The sequence below is a fragment of the Scyliorhinus canicula genome, chromosome 12, assembly GCF_902713615.1.
Source record: "Scyliorhinus canicula chromosome 12, sScyCan1.1, whole genome shotgun sequence".
NCBI classification, from domain to species: Eukaryota; Metazoa; Chordata; class Chondrichthyes; order Carcharhiniformes; family Scyliorhinidae; genus Scyliorhinus; species Scyliorhinus canicula.
The window spans coordinates 145,393,521-145,412,863 of NC_052157.1; the positions used below are offsets into that span (position 1 = coordinate 145,393,521).

The following is a 19,343-nucleotide window of genomic DNA, read 5'->3' on the forward strand; positions in this document are numbered from 1 at the left end:
ATTGGGGAGGATCAAACGGGGTTTGTGAAAGGTAGGCAGCTGGCGGCCAACCTGAGAAGATTACTTAATGTGATAATGATGCCCCCAGTGAGTAGGGAGGTGGAGGTAGTGGTGGCAATGGACGCCGAGAAGGCCTTTGACCGGGTGGAGTGGGACTATCTATGGGAGGTGCTCGGACGGTTTGGGTTCGGGGAGGGATTGGTGGATTGGATCAAAATATTATATCAGGCCCCGAGGGCCAGCGTCAGGACCAACAGAGAAGTGCCGGAGTATTTTAGGTTGTACCGAGGGACCAGACAGGGCTGCCCGCTCTCCCCGCTGCTGTTTGCGCTGGCCATAGAGCCGCTGGCGATTGCGCTGAGAGCCGTAGAGGGTTGGAAGGGGATGGTGAGGGGCGGGGTTGAACATAGGGTTTCTCTTTATGCAGACGACCTGCTCCTGTATGTGTCGGACCCAGTGGCCGGGATGGGAACTATACTGGGAATGCTGAGGAAGTTCGGCCAGTTCTCAGGATACAAATTAAATACGGTCAAGAGTGAAATGTTTGTGGTACAGGCAAAGGGCCAGGAGAACAGATTGAGAGGGCTACCGTTTAGGCTGGTTGAGGAAAATTTCCGGTATTTGGCAATCCAGGTGGCACGAGACTGGGGCAGGCTGCATAAGTTAAATTTGGCCAGGGTGGTGGAGCAAATGAAGGGAGAGTTTCGGAGATGGGATGCACTCCCGCTGTCGCTGGCAGGGAGGGTGCAGACTGTAAAGATGACAATCCTCCCTCGATTTTTGTTTATTTTTCAGTGCCTCCCGATCTTTATCCCACAGTCCTTCTTCAAAAGAGTTAACGGGCTGATCATGAACTTTGTTTGGGCGGGGAAAACCCCGCGGGTGAAGAAGGCGATGTTGGAGAGGAACCGCAGTGAGGGAGGGCTGGCTTTGCCGAGTCTGATCAATTATTACTGGGCGGCCAACATCGCTATGATAAGGAAGTGGATGGTGGGTACGGGGTCTATTTGGGAGCGGGTGGAGGCGGCTTCGTGCAGGGGCTCCAGCTTGGCAGCCCTGGTCACGGCTCCTCTACCGCTGCTGCCGGCCAAGTACACCACCAGCCCGGTAGTGGTGGTGACCCTGCGGATATGGGGCAAGTGGAGGAGGCATGTGGGGGAGATGGGGGCGTCTGTCTGGGCGCCAATCTGCGCCAACCATCGGTTTGCCCCCGGGAGTATGGATGGGGGGTTCCGAGTATGGCGCGGGCGGGGGCGGGAAGGGTGGGTGATATGTTCCTGGAAGGGAGCTTTGCAAGTTTGAGGAGCTTGGAGGAGAAATTTGGGTTGGTAAGGGGAAATTATTTTAGATACCTACAGTTGCGGGACTTTGTTCGTAGACAGGTCCCATCTTTCCCACGCCTCCCGCCAATGGGGATCCTCGACAGAATAGTCTCTAGGAGGGAAGAAGGGGAGGGTAGAGACTGGGGTATATATAAGGTGCTCATGAGGGAGGAAGGGTGCCAGACAGAGGAACTGAAACTTAAATGGGAGGAGGAGCTAGGCGGGGAAATGGAGGATGGGCTAAGGGCAGAGGCCCTGAGTAGGATAAATTCGACCGCGACATGTGCTAGGCTCGGGCTGATTCAATTTAAGGTCGTTCACCAGGCTCATATGACGGTGGCTCAGATGAACAAATTCTTCGGGATAGAGGACAAATGCGCTAGGTGCGCGGGAGGACCAGCGAACCACGTGCACATGTTTTGGGCATGCCCTAAGCTGAGGGGGTACTGGGAGGGATTTGCGGGGGTCATGTCCCGGGTGCTAAAAACAAGGGTGGTGATGAGCTCAGGGGTGGCAATTTTTGGGGTTTCGGAGGACCCGGGGGTCCAGGGGGAGAAAGAGGAAGATGTTTTGGCCTTTGCTTCCCTGATAGCCCTGCGACGAATACTATTGGCGTGGAGGGACTCAAAGCCCCCGAAGACTGAGTGGTGGCTTGCGGACATGTCGAGTTTCCTGGGTATGGAGAAAATTAAGTTCGCCTTGAGGGGATCTGTGCAGGGGTTCGCCCGGAGGTGGCAACCATTTATTGACTTCTTTGAGGGGGGGGTAAAAGTAGAGTAGGAGGGAAAATATGGCGGGTAGTACCGGTGGGAGAGGAGCGGGCTTGTGCAATATGTTATGATTGAAGTATTGAAAGTACATGGATGTTTGCACATTTTTGCCTTTTTTGCTTTCTTTCTGATGATGTCTGTAACTGTTTATAAAGCCAAAAACTACCTCAATAAAATTGTTTATTAAAAAAAAAGATAAGGATTTCACGACATTATAGAATTTTTTTTTAAATAATTAAAATCAAGCATGTCAAAAGAAAAGTCATCTTTGACTTTGGACTTAAAAATCTGTAACCTTCGATTTCTATAACAAGTGTCCAAGACTTTGCTGTCAAACTCATAAAGTAACTTTTTCAATTTTCAGGCCAATACAGCTGTACTGTCATTATAAAAGAAATACCAGACTCTGTGCGTAGGGAGTTAAGCACAGGCGGAGACACCTATGTATCTGTAAAGGCTTCTGTTCTGGGTGGCCATTATGCAGGACAGGTTGGAAGAACAGAGATTCCTTTCATTCCAGGATTTTATATGAACCAATCATCTGTGACTCTTAGTTACAAAGAGCCAACAGTCAACATCACTATATTTGGTGTAGTTAAAGTATTGAATGAACTGGAGGTAAGCAACAGTGGACTGTTAATGAGACATAGTTGAGCTTTCAGACTGCAAAGGATTTCCTGAACATAACCTTGGCTTTTGGCATAGTAAAGTTTCAGATGCAATCCTGATTAAATCATAAGAACATAAGAACTAGGAGCAGGAGTAGGCCATCTGGCCCCTCGAGCCTGCTCCGCCATTCAATGAGATCATGGCTGATCTTTTGTGGACTCAGCTCCACTTTCCGGCCCGAACACCATAACCCTTAATCCCTTTATTCTTCAAAAAACTATCTATCTTTACCTTAAAAACATGTAATGAAGGAGCCTCAACTGCTTCACTGGGCAAGGAATTCCATAGATTCACAACCCTTTGGGTGAAGAAGTTCCTCCTAAACTCAGTTCTAAATCTACTTCCCCTTATTTTGAGGCTATGCCCCCTAGTTCTGCTGTCACCCGCCAGTGGAAACAACCTGCCCGCATCTATCCTATCTATTCCCTTCATAATTTTAAATGTTTCTATAAGATCCCCCCTCATCCTTCTAAATTCCAACGAGTACAGTCCCAGTCTACTCAACCTCTCCTCATAATCCAACCCCTTCAGCTCTGGGATTAACCTAGTGAATCTCCTCTGCACACCCTCCAGCGCCAGTACGTCCTTTCTCAAGTAAGGAGACCAAAACTGAACACAATACTCCAGGTGTGGCCGCACTAACACCTTATACAATTGCAACATAACCTCCCTAGTCTTAAACTCCATCCCTCTAGCAATGAAGGACAAAATTCCATTTGCCTTCTTAATCACCTGTTGCACTTGTAAACCAACCTTCTGTGACTCATGCACTAGCACACCCAAGTCTCTCTGAACAGCGGCATGCTTTAATATTTTATCGTTTAAATAATAATCCCGTTTGCTGTTATTCCTACCAAAATGGATAACCTCACATTTGTCAACATTGTATTCCATCTGCCAGACCCGAGCCCATTCACTTAACCTATCCAAATCCCTCTGCAGACTTCCAGTATCCTCTGCACTTTTCGCTTTACCACTCATCTTAGTGTCATCTGCAAACTTGGACACATTGCCCTTGGTCCCCAACTCCAAATCATCAATGTAAATTGTGAACAATTGTGGGCCCAACACGGATCCCTGAGGGACACCACTAGCTACTGATTGCCAACCAGAGAAACACCCATTTATCCCAACTCTTTGCTTTCTATTAATTAACCAATCCTCTATCCATGCTACTACTTTACCCTTAATGCCATGCATCTTTATCTTATGCAGCAACCTTTTGTGTGGCACCTTGTCAAAGGCTTTCTGGAAATCCAGATATACCACATCCATCGGCTCCCCGTTATCTACTGCACTGGTAATGTCCTCAAAAAATTCCACTAAAATCAGATTTATAAGAACCATGCATGACCATGACTTGAGCTGCTGCTCCTGCTCCTCCACTGCAACTTGCCAGAAGCATGGCGGAGACCCCATTTACAAGCATATTAGAGCTTCTGCCATATTTCTGATGAGGTTCTGGCAACAGAATGAAAACACATCCAAGTAATTCCCTAGCCCGTGATCTATGTGATTATTTTCCCTATGAAAGGTCATTGGTAGTTGATGGTAATTGTTTCAAAGTACAGCATTATTAGGAACTTATTAAGTTGAAATCCTGAGGAATGTTACTGATCTTTCAGAACCCTTGTGCATTGAGAATACTTTGTAACCGGAATGGAACTAACAAGGTTTTGGAATATACCTGCCTATTTTAAAAAATGTTTATCCAAATTCATGTTGCATCAAATGTGCTTTTTTTTAATGTAGTTTACTACAAACATACAACAAACAGCTCCTCAAACACGGGTCACAGACATCCCACACCTTTTCTCAAACCCATCTGCAGAGCCCCTTAACTCATATTTTATCTTCGTACAGGTCACCCAACCAAGCCACTACCCCCGGTGGCGATGCTGACTGCTACTCCAGTAAAATTCGCCGCCGTGCAATCAGAGGCGAAGGTCACGATATCAGCCTTCTTCCTCTCCATGAGCTCTGTCTTCTTTGCAACCCCAGATATTGCCATTAAAGAGTCCGAGTCCACCACCTCCTCCACTATCCTGGCTAAGACCATGAACACACCCGCCCGGAGATCTTCTTAATTTTTTGCAACCCCAAAACATGTGCGTGAGATTCGCGGGCCCCCACCCACACCTCTCACACTCGTCTGCTACCCCCTGGAAAAACCCACTCATTCTCGCCCGAGTCATATGTACCCTGTGCGCCACCTTAAACTGTATCAGGCTCATCGTTGCACAGGAGGAGGTCCCGTTTACCCTACACAGTGCCTCACTCCATACTCCCCAATCTATCTCCCCTCCCAACTGCCCTTCCCATTTCTCCTTGATCTTCACCACCCACTCACCTCTCCTTGATCTTCACCACCTTCTCGCCTTTCCTTGATCTTCACCACCTGCTCACCTAAATGTGCTATATTTAAATACATTATTTTCCTCCTTGTCTTCTCTTGCTTTGTTACACAAAAGCATTTACTCTTTGCTGGGCAAAGCTTTACAAGCACTGTTTGCTGTCCTAAACCTAACACAAGTGAACATTATTCATATGTCAATGTTGAAAAGTTCACAGCTACGTTTGATGCTGTCTTCATCTGATATCCACACATCCTCCCCATGTGTGCGTGGGTTTCCTCCGGGTGCTCCGGTTTCCTCCCACAGTCCAAAGTTGTGCAGGTTAGGTGGATTGGCCATGATAAAATTGCCCTTAGTGTCCAAAATTGCCCTTAGTGTTGGGTGGAGTTAATGGGTTATGGGGATAGGATGGAGGTGTTGATCTTGGGTGGGGTGCTCTTTCCAAGAGCCTGTGCAGACTCTATGGGCTGAATGGCCTCCTTCTGCACTGTAAATTCTATGTATGCCCTATCAAAGCACGAATCGCTGTATAATGATCAGAAGCACAAACTCTCCCCAGTTTTCCTGTGACTCTGAGCTAAATTGTATTGCCTCATCTGTCATGAGATCAGCTAACTTTGCACAAATCAAGGATGAATGAAATTAATTAAATAATGTTATACTGGTGAGTTTTATTTGAGATTGTGAGTATTTTAACTTTTTGAAGCATTTATATTACCTTATTTAATTCCTTAGATACGATCTCAATCCCCTGCAATTGTGGTGAGTCCGCCTGTCCAGTTATACTCAGTACCCAACATTGTTTACTCACTAAGTACAGTGAACCTTAGCCTTCTTCAGCAAGGATTCCCATGCACCAATATCAGTGTATCCAGCCCCTTGACAAGACAGGTGATGCATGTGACAGTCACAGTTCTGCGAAGTGGAGGCAATGGTGGCACAACAGGCAAGATTTCGCACAAATAACGTAATATTGTCTTTTCCTGCAATGGTATTGAGTCTTTTTAAGTGCAACTTTCCTTAAATGAATGTATCCAATTCATATCTCATTGCAACCAAAGTTCTTGCAACTTACTTAAGTAATCTTTAATGTAAAGTGTGCAGTGCCTTTTGATACTACACAGCAATGAAACATCTCTAAAGGTTTAAAATTAAACGAATGGAGGAAGACCAGATGGTGTATTATAAAGATATTAGAGTAGAATTTGCTATGCTCGATGCCTGGGCGTGTTCCCCAGATGCAAGAAGAGGAAAAGAGGACAGAAGCCATTTATTGGGTTCCTGCACACCCAAATTGAATGCAACATTTCACTTATCCACATACCACAAATTAGAAACAGTTGAAGATAACAGCCAGTAATTATCTCAGGCTCTTTCATGACAGGCCTTTTAGTTTCTTGGATATAGTTGATGCTTTAACATTGAAGTGAATGTTTAGCTCAGTTGGCTGGATAACTGGTACATGATGGAGAGCAAGGCCAGTTCCCGTACTGGCTAGGGTTATTCATGAACGTGCCCCGCCTTCTCAACCTTGCCTCTCGCCTGAGGTGTGGTGATCGTCAGGTTAAATCACCAGCTCTTCCCCCTCAAAGGGGAATGCAGCCTATTGTCATCTGGGACTATGACAATGTGGTAATCACCACTGTTGTATATATTAGGAGAGGTTTGGTAAGGCCCTGTACTACAGGTACAGGGATGGTCCCTGCCTGCTGGCTCAGCCCAGTAGGCAGAGTATAAATATGTGTGCTCCCTGTGCAGCAGCTATTTCGCCAGCTGCTGTAGGAGGCCACACATCTTCGTGTAGTAAAGCCTCAGTTGTATTCAACTCTCGTCTTTGTGCAATTGATTGTGCATCAATTTATTACACTAAAGTTTTCAGAAAATGGACATCCGCATCAAGCTGGATCGCCTGCAGCTGGATCCGCAATCAAGTAACGCCAAAAAGGACTTTGAACATTGGCTTGCTTGTTTCAAAGCTTACATCAGGTCTGCATCAGACCCAATTCCGGAAGCTCAGAAGATCCAGATCCTCTACTCGCGGCTGAGCTCCAACGTTTTTCCGTTTATCCAGGATGCGTCAACCTACGATGAAGCCATGGCGCTACTGAAGGAGAACTACGCCCAGCGGACGAACGCGCTGTTCGCCAGACACATATTCTCTACTCGTAGTCAGCTCCCTGGTGAGTCCGTAGAAGATTTCTGGCGTGCTTTAATTCCCCCTGTCAGAGACTGTGACTGTCAGGCCATCACGGCCACGGAGCATTCAAAACTCCTCATGCGGGACGCCTTCATCACGGGGATAGGGTCAGACCACATCCGCCAGCGACTTTTAGAGGGGGCCACGCTCGACCTCGCGGAAACCAAAAAGCTGGCGCTTTCGATGACAATCGTCTCGCGCAATATCCAGGCCTACACCCCCGGCCGCGCGGCCCACTCCTCCTACGCATCGTGGACTCCACAGACGGCCGCCCCCCCCCGCATACGGACAGTGGGCACCGCCATCTTCCCCTCCTCGGACCACACGCGGCCAGTGGGCACCAGCTCGGACCACGTGCGGCCCATGGGCGGCGCCATATTTTTCAACCCCCGCCACGTGCGGCCCGTGGCGCCACTGTCTTGTCCACCTCAGGATCTTCAGGCGCCGCCATCTTGTCTCCCCTACGGCACATGGGCGCCGCCATCGTACCAGGACCCGGGCACCCCATCGGCCGACAGCAACGACGATCAGCCACGACTCGTCTCGGTCACGATTGGCCAGTCTCGCCCGCACAATCTAGCCACCACCTCGACAAGCGTGAAGGTAGATGGGCACACGATCTCCTGTCTGCTGGACTCCGGGAGCACTGAAAGCTTCATCCATCCCGATATGGTAAGGCGCTGCTCCATCGTGCTACACCCCGCCAATCAGAGAATCTCCCTGGCCTCCGCCCACTCCGTGGCGATCCGGGGGTACTGTCTAGCCACGCTCACGATCCAGGGCGTAGAATTCAGCGGTTTCCACCTCTACATCCTCCCCAACCTCTGCGATGCCCTGCTACTCGGCCTGGACTTCCAGTGTAACCTCCAGAGCCTAAGACCCTACCACCCCTTTCTGTGTGCTGTCTCGCGACCCTAAAGGTTGACCCACCTTCCCTATTTGCAAACCTAACACCGGATTGCAAACCCGTCGCCACCAGGAGCAGACGGTACAACACCCAGGACAGGACCTTCATCAGGTCCGAGGTCCAACAGCTGCTTCGGGAAGGCATCATCGAGGCCAGCAACAGCCCCTGGAGAGCCCAAGTGGTAGTGGTGAAAACTGGGGAGAAACACCGAATGGTCGTGGACTACAGCCAGACCATCAATCGGTACACGCAGCCCGACGCGTACCCCCTCCCACGCATATCTGATATGGTCAATCAGATTGCACAGTGCCGGGTCTTCTCAACTCTCGACCTAAAATCCACCTACCACCAGCTCCCCGTCCGTAAGGCGGACCGCGCATACACTGCCTTCGAGGCAGAGGCTGCCTCTACCATTTTCTTAGAGTTCCCTTCCGCCTCACTAACGGGGTCTCGGTCTTCCAAAGGGAGGTGGACCGAATGGTCGACCAGTGCGGGCTGCGGGCCACTTTCCCGTACCTAGACAATGTCACCATCTGCGGCCACGATCAGCATGAACCGCTTAGCCATCCTCGGCTATGTGGTCCAGAACAGAGTTCTGGGGCCCGACCCCGACCGCATGCGCCCCCTCATGGAACTCCCCCTACCCCACTGCCCCAAGACCCTCAAACACTGCCTCGGGTTCTTTTCTTACTACGTCCAGTGGGTCCCAAACTATGTGGATAAGGCCCGCCCACTCATCCAGTCCACTCTTTTCCCCCTGACGGCCAAGGCTCAATAGGCCTTCAACCGTATTAGGGCCGACATCGCCACGGCCGCGATGCACACAGTCGACGAGACGTTACTCTTTCAAGTGGAGAGTGACGCATCAGACGTCGCTCTGGCCGCCACGCTCAATCAAGCAGGCAGACCCGAGGAATTCATTTCACGAACCCTTCATGCCTCCGGAATTCGACACTCCTCCGTTGAAAAAGAGGCCCAGGCCAACGTTGAAGCTGTGTGGCATTGGAGGCATTACCTGGCCGGCAGGAGATTCATTCTCCTCACTGACCAATGGTCGGTAGCCTTCATGTTTAACAACACACAGCGGGGCAAGATCAAAAACAATAGAATCTTGAGGTAGATGATCGAGCTCTCCACCTACAACTATGAGAATTTGTATCGCCCCGGTAAGCTCAACGAGCCCCCCGATGCCCTATCCTGAGGTACATGTGCCAGCACACAGGTGGACCGTCTCCGGACTCTGCACGACAACCTTTGTCACCCAGGAGTCACACGGTTGTACTACTTCATTAAGGCCCGCAATTTTCCCCACTCCATCGAGGAAGTACGGGCAATCACCAGAGACTGCCAGGTCTGTGCGGAGTGCAAACCGCACTTCTACCAGTCGGACCGCGCGTGCCTGGTGAAGGCCTCCCGCCCCTTTGAGCGCCTCAACGTGGATTTCAAAGGGCCCCTCCCCTCCACCGACCATAACACGTATTTCCTCAGTGTGGTCGTTGAGTACTCCAGGTTCCCCTTCGCCATCCTATGCCCCGACATGACGTCTGCCACCGTCATCAAAGCCCTCAACACCATCTTCACTCTGTTCGGATTCCCGCCTACATCCACTCCGACAGGGGATCCTCATTCATAAGTGATGAGCTGCGTCAGTTCCTGCTCAGCAGGGGTATCGCCTCCAACAGGACATCCAGCTGTAACCCCGGGGAAACGGGCAGGTGGAGAGGGAGAACGGACGGTCTAGAGGGCTGTCCAGCTGGCCCTACGGCCCAGAAATCCCCCAGCCTCCCGCTGGCAGGAGGTCTTCCCCGACATACTCCACTCCATTTGGTCGCTCCTATGCACTGCGACGAACGACACACCCCATGAACGTCTCTTTACCTTCCCCAGGAAGTCCACATCCGGGAGCCGTACAACTCCACAAGGCGGACGCGTTGGTTGAAAGCGTACACCGACGGCCGCCAGGATACTATCTCCCTCAGGGACCTGGCACCAGCAGGTTCCCCACTCACACGCCCCTCCGGCCCGGCGCCACCCTCCCCTCCCCCGGTGCACCCAGCAGCAAACCCCCCCCCCCCCCCTCTTCCCGGGACCTCCCCCTGCCCACGCCCGAGGATGAGGAGGATTTCAGCATGCTCCTGGAATCACCGAGGACCAGACCGACACCGGAATCGCCGCCACCACTGCGTCGCTCCCAACGTCAGATCAAGGCCCCAGACCGGCTAAACCTGTAATTGGTTCGGGACTGTTAAAGCACCATGTACTGGACTCCAAAAATGTTTTTGCCTCTGTATATTAAAACTTGTTCTGTATATAGTTCTCCACCACCCCCGCCGGACTCAATTTTAACAGGGGGTGAATGTGGTAATCACCACTGTTGTATATATATTAGGAGAGGTGTGGTAAGGCCCCGTACTGCAGCTATGGGTGTAGTCCCTGCCTGCTGGCTCTGCCCAGCAGGCGGAGTATAAATATGTGTGCTGCCCGTACAGCAGCCATTTCGCCAGCTGCTGTAGGAAGCCACACATGTTAGTGTAATAAAGCCTCAGTTGTATTCAACTCTCGTCTTTGTGCAACCGATCGTGCATCAGACAACTTTACAACTTTTACACATTGAGAGTTCGAGACTGCTTTGCCTTTGAGTTTGAATGGCCTATTTAATTTGTTAATACCCTTTTGAATTAGTGTCAGGAAAGGGCATTGTTCCAACATCAGTCTGGGATGTTCTTTTTGTGCCCTCTTGAGACAGGGGAGTGGTTTTAATCCACAAATGTTAGGTGACCTACAGCAGGCCATCTTTAGTAATCTTTTTTTTAAATAAATTTAGAGTACCCAATTCATTTTTTCCAATTAAGGGGCAATTTATCGAGGCCAATCCACCTACCCTGCACATCTGTGGGGGCGAAAGCAAACACGGGGAGAATGTGCAAACGTCACACAGACAGTGACCCAGAGCCGGGATCGAACCTGGAACCTCGGTGCCGTAAGGCAGCAGGGCTAACCCACTGCGCCACCATGCTGCCCTCATCTTTAGTAATCTTCGGGCAGCTGTGGCGCAGTAATCAATACTGCTGCCTCACGGTGCCGAGGACCCAGAGTAGACCCGGCCCTGGATCATTGTCCGTGTGGAGTTTGCACATTTGCCCCATATATGCGTGGATCTCACCCCCACAACACAAAGATGTGCAGGGTAGGTAAATTGGCTAAGCTAAATTGCCCTTTAATTGGAAAATAAATCATTGGATACTCTAAATTTATATTTTAAATAAACAAAAAACATCTTTAGTAATCTTGTGTTCAGTTTTAAAATATAAAATTTAGTTTGAAGTTCAGAATATAATGAGACGTGACCTCACCATATTTTCATCTCCTGGAGTCGTGGGCACCAAGACCTTGGGTTTTCCAAGTCCCAATGTAACATCAGAGGAATGCAGAAGCCTGGGCAGGTAGGTTAAAAGCCCCATCTCAGTTCGTTGGGAACCCAGGTCTCCAATATCATTTCAAACAATGACGAGACAGAGTACAGGAATGAGATAGAGAATCTGGTGAACTGGTGCAACGACAATAATCTCTCCCTCAATATTAACAAAACAATGGCGATTGTCATCGACTTCAGGAAACGTAGGTGGAGAACATGCCCCTGTCTACATTAATGGGAACAAAGTAGAAAGGGTCGAGAGCTTCAAGTTTTTAGGTGTCCAGATCACCTAGAACCTGTCCTGGTCTCTCTCTCTCTCTCTCTCTCTCTCCCCTCCCCCCCTGCCGACACTATAGTTAAGAAAGTCCAACAATTCTACTTTCTCAGAAGACTAAGGACATTTGGCATGTCACCTAATGACTCTCACCAACTTCTACAGCTGCACCATAGAAAGCATTCTTTCTGGTTGTATCACAGCTTGCTATGGATCCTGCTCTGCCCAAGACCGCAGGAAATTACAAAAGGTTGTGAATGCAGCCCAATCCATCATGCAAACCAGCCTTCCATCCATCAACTCTGTCTATAATTCCCGCTGCCTCGGAAAGGCACCCAGCATAATTAAGGACCCCACGCACCCGGACATATTCTCTTCCACCTTCTTCCGTTAGGAAAAAGATACCAAAATTTGAGGTCACGTACCAACCGACTCAAGAACAGCTTCTTCACTACTGCCATCAGACTTTTGAATGGACCTACCTCGTATTAAGTTGATCTTTTCTCTACACCTTGCTATAACTGTAACATTATATTCTGCAGTCTCTCCTTCCTTCCCTATGTACGGTATGCATTGTTTGTACAGCATACAAGAAACAATACTTTTCACTGTATACTAATACATGTGACAATAATAAATCAAATCCAAAAAAATGTACCTTCCATAGCATCTGACCCTGTATCCACAATGTACAATCCTCAGGAGTCATGTCATAACAATAGGAATCCTTTAAAATAGATATTTAAAAAACTGCACCTTGAGCAGTCTACTAGAACTGTCAGTGAAAAACTCAACCATTCACATTTTTTCAAATCCTGATCGACTGAAAAAGTCATAAATCCCCTCAAGTGGTTGGTTATTAAGTTCCAAAACAAATAAAATTATTTTCAGTAATCACATCATAGACAGCTAATAATTTAATAACCTCTTAAAACTGTCAATCAAACTGAACACAGCCCCTTGCTCAGAAGTAGTCTGTAGTTTTTGAAAATCAACCAAGCACTAATAATTACCAGAACTGTAAAAACAAGCTCTTGCAAACAATGTAGGATATTTAAACTGCAAAAATAATGGCTATGTTTTTTCTAACCAACATCAGACGTCCTGTCAATTTTTCTCTTTTTTTGTTTCAAATTTAAAGGTATGTGGACATTTAAAATCACTTCAGGTCATGACAGTAGAATTCGTGCCCCTGAAGTGATGGCCAAAACAGGCTTTGTGTCAAATTTCCGCATCCTCCAACATGACCAACTGCTATATCATTGCTTTGAGTAGGCAGTTGGATGTGAGCCTCATTTACTGCACTTTTGATAATTAACATGAGGGCCATGTTTATTCAGGATATGAAATTAATTGAGGAGGACCTGAGGTTTCCCTTCAGTGAACTGTATTCCTAACATACTTTTGGAGCTTGTCCATTCGCTAAATTGCTTGGAGTTCATTATTATTCTGGACTATGGTATTTCCACACTGATCAAGATGTTAAAACAAGGAGATCAATTCATGCTATTCTGCGGGATCAGTCTCGCAAGAATGGGCATCATTGCTTCACTTTTCAGATTCCCTGCATTGGCATTGAAAGGTTCCTAACATGTCTCAGCTGTGCCTCTCTCCTCATTTGAGATTACACAGTCTAGTTAGGTGCCCTTTATTAGCAACCCCTGCCCCAGTGCATGCAGCTGCCTTCCAATCCACCCACAGAGTCCTCAGGAGCAGTGCTTCTCATTTTGATTTTGTACTGTGCTGTTGATGCAGGTTGGAAAACGGTGGTGCAGAATTCTCACTGCCAGACCAGCTTTGACATTTCTTTGTGAGTATGAAAGCTCCTCCCATCCTGGAGGAGCTTAATATTCAGGTTGTATTATTCCTTGTGTCTGAATAAAGCTCATAGTCTTACAGTTGAAGTAGATGCTTTATTGTGTGAGTTTGTTTTCTCTCCAGCGCTTATACTATGTTACATCTGAGCTGCCTGTCTGTGTCCTGCTCACCAATTACCGTTCCTGTGAAGAGTGTCTTGACTTCCTGTTTGTCTATATATATATATATACATTTCTGGTTCTCCCTCTTGTGGTTGCTTTGTTGTAATGTATTTACATTAACCCCTTGTGTATATACAGTGATGCATATCACTCCATCCCCCTTTTTTCTTTTTACATATTGTCTGTTCTTTGTGGAAAAAAATTGTACAAAACAGGTAGATAAATGATGATATTTACACGTTGTGATGATCTTGATGATTATCAGCACTGGAGTGCTGAGCTTGTGGCATTTGAGTGCTACAGTGAGAGTTTGGTGACTGAGGGAGTTAGGTGAGGAGGGAGTAAGGTGCTCCTTACATTTCATTTCCTATATTTATCAAAGAGCGTGAAGGGAACCAGGAGTTTAGATTACAGCTGACTGGAAGCAGAGTCGGAGGGCGGAGGTCCAGTTGGTCCACGGAGCAGCTAATTCTGTAAAGTAAGATGGAGGCTAGGGCAGTTGAATGCTCCTCCTGTAGGATGTGGGTAGTGAGGGAAACCACTGGTGTCCCCGCTGACTATACCTGCGGGAAGTGCACCCAACTCCAGCTCCTCAGAGACCGTATTAAGGTACTGGAGCTGGATGAACTTCGGATCATCCGGGAGGCAGAGGGGGTTATCGAGAAGAGTTACAGGGAGGTAGCCACACCAAAGGTACTGGACAAGAGTAGCTGGGTTACAGTCAGGGGAAAGAAAACTAACAGGCAGACAGTGCAGGGATCCCTCGTGGCCGTTCCCCTTCAAAACAAGTATACCGTTTTGGATGCTGTTGGGGGGGATGACCTACCGGGGGAAGGCCCCAGCGGCCAGGTCTCTGGCACTGAGTCTGGCTCTGGGGCTCAGAAGGGAAGGGGGGAGCATAGAAAAGCAATAGTAATAGGAGATTCAATGGTTAGGGGAATAGATAGGAGATTCTGTGGTCGCGAGCGAGACTCCCGAAAGGTATGTTGCCTCCCGGGTGCCAGGGCCAGGGATGTCTCGGATCGTGTCTTTAGGATCCTGAAGGGGGAGGGGGAGCAGCCAGAAGTCGTGGTGCACATTGGTACCAACGACGTAGGTAGGAAAAAGGGTGTGGAGGTAATAAACAAGTTTAGGGAGTTAGGCTGGAAGTTAAAGGCCAGGACAGACAGAGTTGTCATCTCTGGTTTGTTCCCGGTGCCACGTGATAGCGAGGCTAGGAATAGGGAGAGAGTGCAGTTGAACACGTGGCTGCAGGAATGGTGTAGGAGGCAGGGCTTCAGGTATTTGGATAATTGGAGCACATTCTGGGGAAGGTGGGACCTGTACAAGCAGGACGGGTTGCATCTGAACCAGAGGGGCACCAATATCCTGGGGGGGAGGTTTTCTAGTACTCTTCGGGAGGGTTTAAACTAAATTTGGCAGGGGAATGGAAACCGGATCTGTAGTCCAGCAACTAAGGAAGCCGATATTCAGGACGCCAAAGCACGTAGTGATGTAGTGGGGAAGGTAACACTGACAAAGGAGAGTACTTGCAGGCAAGGAGATGGGTTGAAGTGTGTATACTTTAATGCAAGAAGCATCAGGAATAAGGTGGGTGAACTTAAGGCATGGATCGGTACTTGGGACTACGATGTGGTGGCCATCACGGAAACTTGGATAGAAGAGGGGCAGAAATGGTTGTTGGTGGTCCCTGGTTATAGATGTTTCAACAAGATTAGGGAGGATGGTAAAAGAGGTGGGGGCGGGGGGGTGGCATTGTTAATTAGAGATAGTATAACAGCTGCAGAAAGGCAGTTCGAGGGGGATCTGCCTACTGAGGTAGTAGGGGTTGAAGTCAGAAATAGGAAAGGAGCAGTCACCTTGTTGGGAGTTTTCTATAGGCCCCCCAATAGCAGCAGAGATGTGGAGGAACAGATTGGGAAACAGATTTTGGAACGGTGCAGAAGTCACAGGGTAGTAGTCATGGGTGACTTCAACTTCCCAAACATTGAGTGGAAACTCTTTAGATCAAATAGTTTGGATGGGGTAGTGTTTGTGCAGTGTGTCCAGGAAGCTTTTCTAACACAGTATGTAGATTGTCCGACCAGAGGGGAGGCCATATTGGATTTAGTACTTGGTAATGAACCAGGGCAGGTGATAGATTTGTTAGTGGGGGAGCATTTTGGAGGTAGTGACCACAATTCTGTGACTTTCACTTTCGTTATGGAGAGGGATAGATGCGTGCAACAGGGCAAGGTTTATAATTGGGGGAAGGATAAATACAATGCTGTCAGACAAGAATTGAAGTGCAGAAATTGGGAACATAGGCTGTCAGGGAAGGACACAAGTGAAATGTGGAACTTGTTCAAGGAACAGGTACTGCGTGTCTTTGATATGTATGTCCCTGTCAGGCAGGGAAGAGATGGTCGAGTGTGGGAACCATGGTTGACAAGAGAGGTTAAATGGCTTGTTAAGAGGAAGAAGGAAACTTATGTAAGGCTGAAGAAACAAGGTTCAGACAGGGCGCTGGAGGGATACAAGATAGCCAGGAGGGAACTGAAGAAAGGGATTAGGAGAGCTAAGAGAGGGCATGCAAAATCTGTGGCAGGTAGGATCAAGGAAAACCCCAAGGCCTTTTACACATATGTGAGAAATATGAGAATGACTAGAGCGAGGGTAGGTCCGATCAAGGACAGTAGCGGGAGATTGTGTATTGAGTCTGAAGAGATAGGAGAGGTCTTGAACAAGTATTTTTCTTCAGTATTTACAAACGAGAGGGGCCATATTGTTGGAGAGGACAGTGTGAAACAGACTGATAAGCTCGAGGAGATACTTGTCAGTAAGGAAGATGTGTTGCGCGTTTTGAAAAACTTGAGGATAGACAAGTCCCCTGGGCCTGACGGGATATATCCAAGGATTCTATGAGAGGCAAGAAATGAAATTGCAGAGCCGTTGGCAATGATCTTTTCGTCCTCACTGTCAACAGGGGTGGTACCAGAGGATTGGAGAGTGGCGAATGTCGTGCCCCTGTTCAAAAAAGGGAATAGGGATAACCCTGGGAATTATAGGCCAGTTAGTCTTACTTCGGTGGTAGGCAAAGTAATGGAAAGGGTACTGAGGGATAGGATTTCTGAACGTCTGGAAAGACACTGCTTGATTAGGGATAGTCAGCACGGATTTGTGAGGGGTAGGTCTTGCCTTACAAGTCTTATTGACTTCTTTGAGGAGGTGACCAAGCATGTGGATGAAGGTAAAGCAGTGGATGTAGTGTACATGGATTTTAGTAAGGCATTTGATACGGTTCCCCATTGTAGGCTTGTGCAGAAAGTAAGGAGGCATGGGATAGTGGGAAATTTGGTCAGTTGGATAACAAACTGGCTAACCAAAAGAAGACAGAGAGTGGTGGTGGATGGCAAATATTCAGCCTGGAGCCCAGTTATCAGTGGCGTACCACAGGGATCAGTTCTGGGTCCTCTGCTGTTTGTGATTTTCATTAACGACTTGGATGAGGGAGTTGAAGGGTGGGTCAGTAAATTTGCAGATGATACGAAGATTGGTGGAGTTGTGGATAGTGAGGAGGGCTGTTGTCGGCTTCAAAGAGACATAGATAGAATGCAGAGCTGGGCTGAGAAGTGGCAGATGAAGTTTAACCCTGACAAGTGTGAGGTTGTCCATTTTGGAAGGCCAAATCTGAATGCGAAATACAGGGTTAATGGTAGGGTTCTTGGCAATGTGGAGGAGCAGAGAGATCTTGGGGTCTATGTTCATAGATCTTTGAAAGTTGCCACTCAAGTGGATAGAGCTGTGAAGAAGGCCTATGGTGTGCTTGCGTTCATTAGCAGAGGGATTGAATTTAAGAGCCGTGAGGTGATGATGCAGCTGTACAAAACCTTGGTCAGGCCTTTTTTGGAGTACTGTGTGCAGTTCTGGTTGCCTCATTTTAGGAAGGATGTGGAAGCTTTGGAAAAAGTGCAAAGGAGATTTACCAGGATGTTGCCTGGAATGGAGAGTAGGTCATACGAGGAAAGGTTGAGGGTGCTAGGCCTTTTCTCATTAGAACGGAGAAGGATGAGGGGCGACTTGATAGAGGTTTATAAGATGATTAGGGGAATAGATAGAGTAGACAGTCAGATACTTTTTCCCCGGGTGGAACACACCATTACAAGGGGACATAAATTTAAGATAAATGGTGGAAGATATAGAGGGGATGTCAGAGGTAGGTTCTTTACCCAGAGAGTAGTGGGGGCATGGAATGCACTGCCTGTGGAAGTAGTTGAGTCGGAAACGTTAGGGACCTTCAAGCGGCTATTGGATAGGTACATGGATTAGGGTAGAATAATGGAGTGTAGGTTAACTTCTTAAGGGCAGCACGGTAGCATTGTGAATAGCACAATTGCTTCACAGCTCCAGGGTCCCAAGTTCAATTTCGACTTGGGTCACTGTCTGTGGAGTCTGCACATCCTCCCCGTGACTGCGTGGGTTTCCTCCGGGTACTCCGATTTCCTCCCACAGTCCAAAGATGTGCAGGTTGGGTGGGTTGGCCATGAAAAATTGTCCAAAATTCTATGATTAACCTAGGACAAAAGTTTGGTGCAACATCGTGGGCCGAAGGGCCTGTTCTGTGCTGTATTTCTCTATCTATCTATTATACAAAGCCAATGAATATTTATGAGTTCAATCTTAATTTAAAAAATTTATGAGTCAAATCTTTATGAATTTGTTCGGTTGAGTTTTTTCCTGTTGTTGACGTGGTGGTATTGATATTATAATTTCTTTTTGAATGTCGTCAGTGTTCTTGTTTTTAAGTTAGCAACAATCATCACAATGTGTTCGAATGGTCGAACCACTGATGTTGACTGACGTGGACTTTTTTCTGTGCTTGTGGTATCGATCTGGTGTGTCATCTGCTTTGAAAGCTGGTGTGCTTGTTTGTTCCGGAGCAAATGTGAATTCGTGAGATTCATTGTCATGCCATGGTGTGTTTGTAGTCTTGATACTGTTTTGGAGTGTGCTATTGCATTGTCCTTCGTGTGCAGCGTTGTACTATGTTGTACAGGTGGATATTTCATTGTTGTTTCTGTCGTTTCTGTCTTTGTTGTTTTTGTTGTCGTACTTGTTGTTTTTGTCGTGCTTATTGTTTCTGTTTTTGCTGTTTCGTTCTTGTTGTTTTTGTTGTGCTTGTTGGTGCTGTTGTTGTCTTTGCTGTGCTTCTTGTTGTTTTGTTGTTGTTGTGCCTGTAGTTACTGTTGTTGTTCTTGTTGTGCTTTTTGTTGTTTTTGTTGTTCTTGTTGCGCTCAATGACTGTTCCGTGTGGATAATTTGAGTCATTCTCAAATTTATTGGTTTCAGTGTCCTTTGTGGTACCTGATGTTTCATTGAGCTTTTCGGCTTGAGGTATATGTGAATGATCTGCTGTTGCATTGATCTTGGTGACATCAGTCATTTGTGGTTGATTTGATTCCTCTTTGATTCCTTGG

The 19,343-nt window shown here is 47.7% G+C and overlaps 1 protein-coding gene across 5 annotated transcripts in view; it reads left to right on the top strand.

Annotated features, from left to right (window-relative positions):
• The window catches only part of LOC119974981 (nuclear pore membrane glycoprotein 210-like), a 236,351-nt gene that overhangs the window by 193,588 nt on the left and 23,420 nt on the right, over positions 1 to 19,343 (top strand). For 4 of the 5 annotated variants that reach the window (XM_038814382.1, XM_038814384.1, XM_038814385.1 and 1 more), the window contains 2 exons: positions 2,457 to 2,710; positions 5,851 to 6,061. The exons of the other annotated variant lie outside the window; for it this stretch is intronic. In XM_038814382.1, coding sequence (XP_038670310.1) covers positions 2,457 to 2,710; positions 5,851 to 6,061 — 465 coding nt within the window. The remainder of the gene's footprint in view (positions 1 to 2,456; positions 2,711 to 5,850; positions 6,062 to 19,343) is intronic. 5 annotated transcript variants of the gene reach the window in all.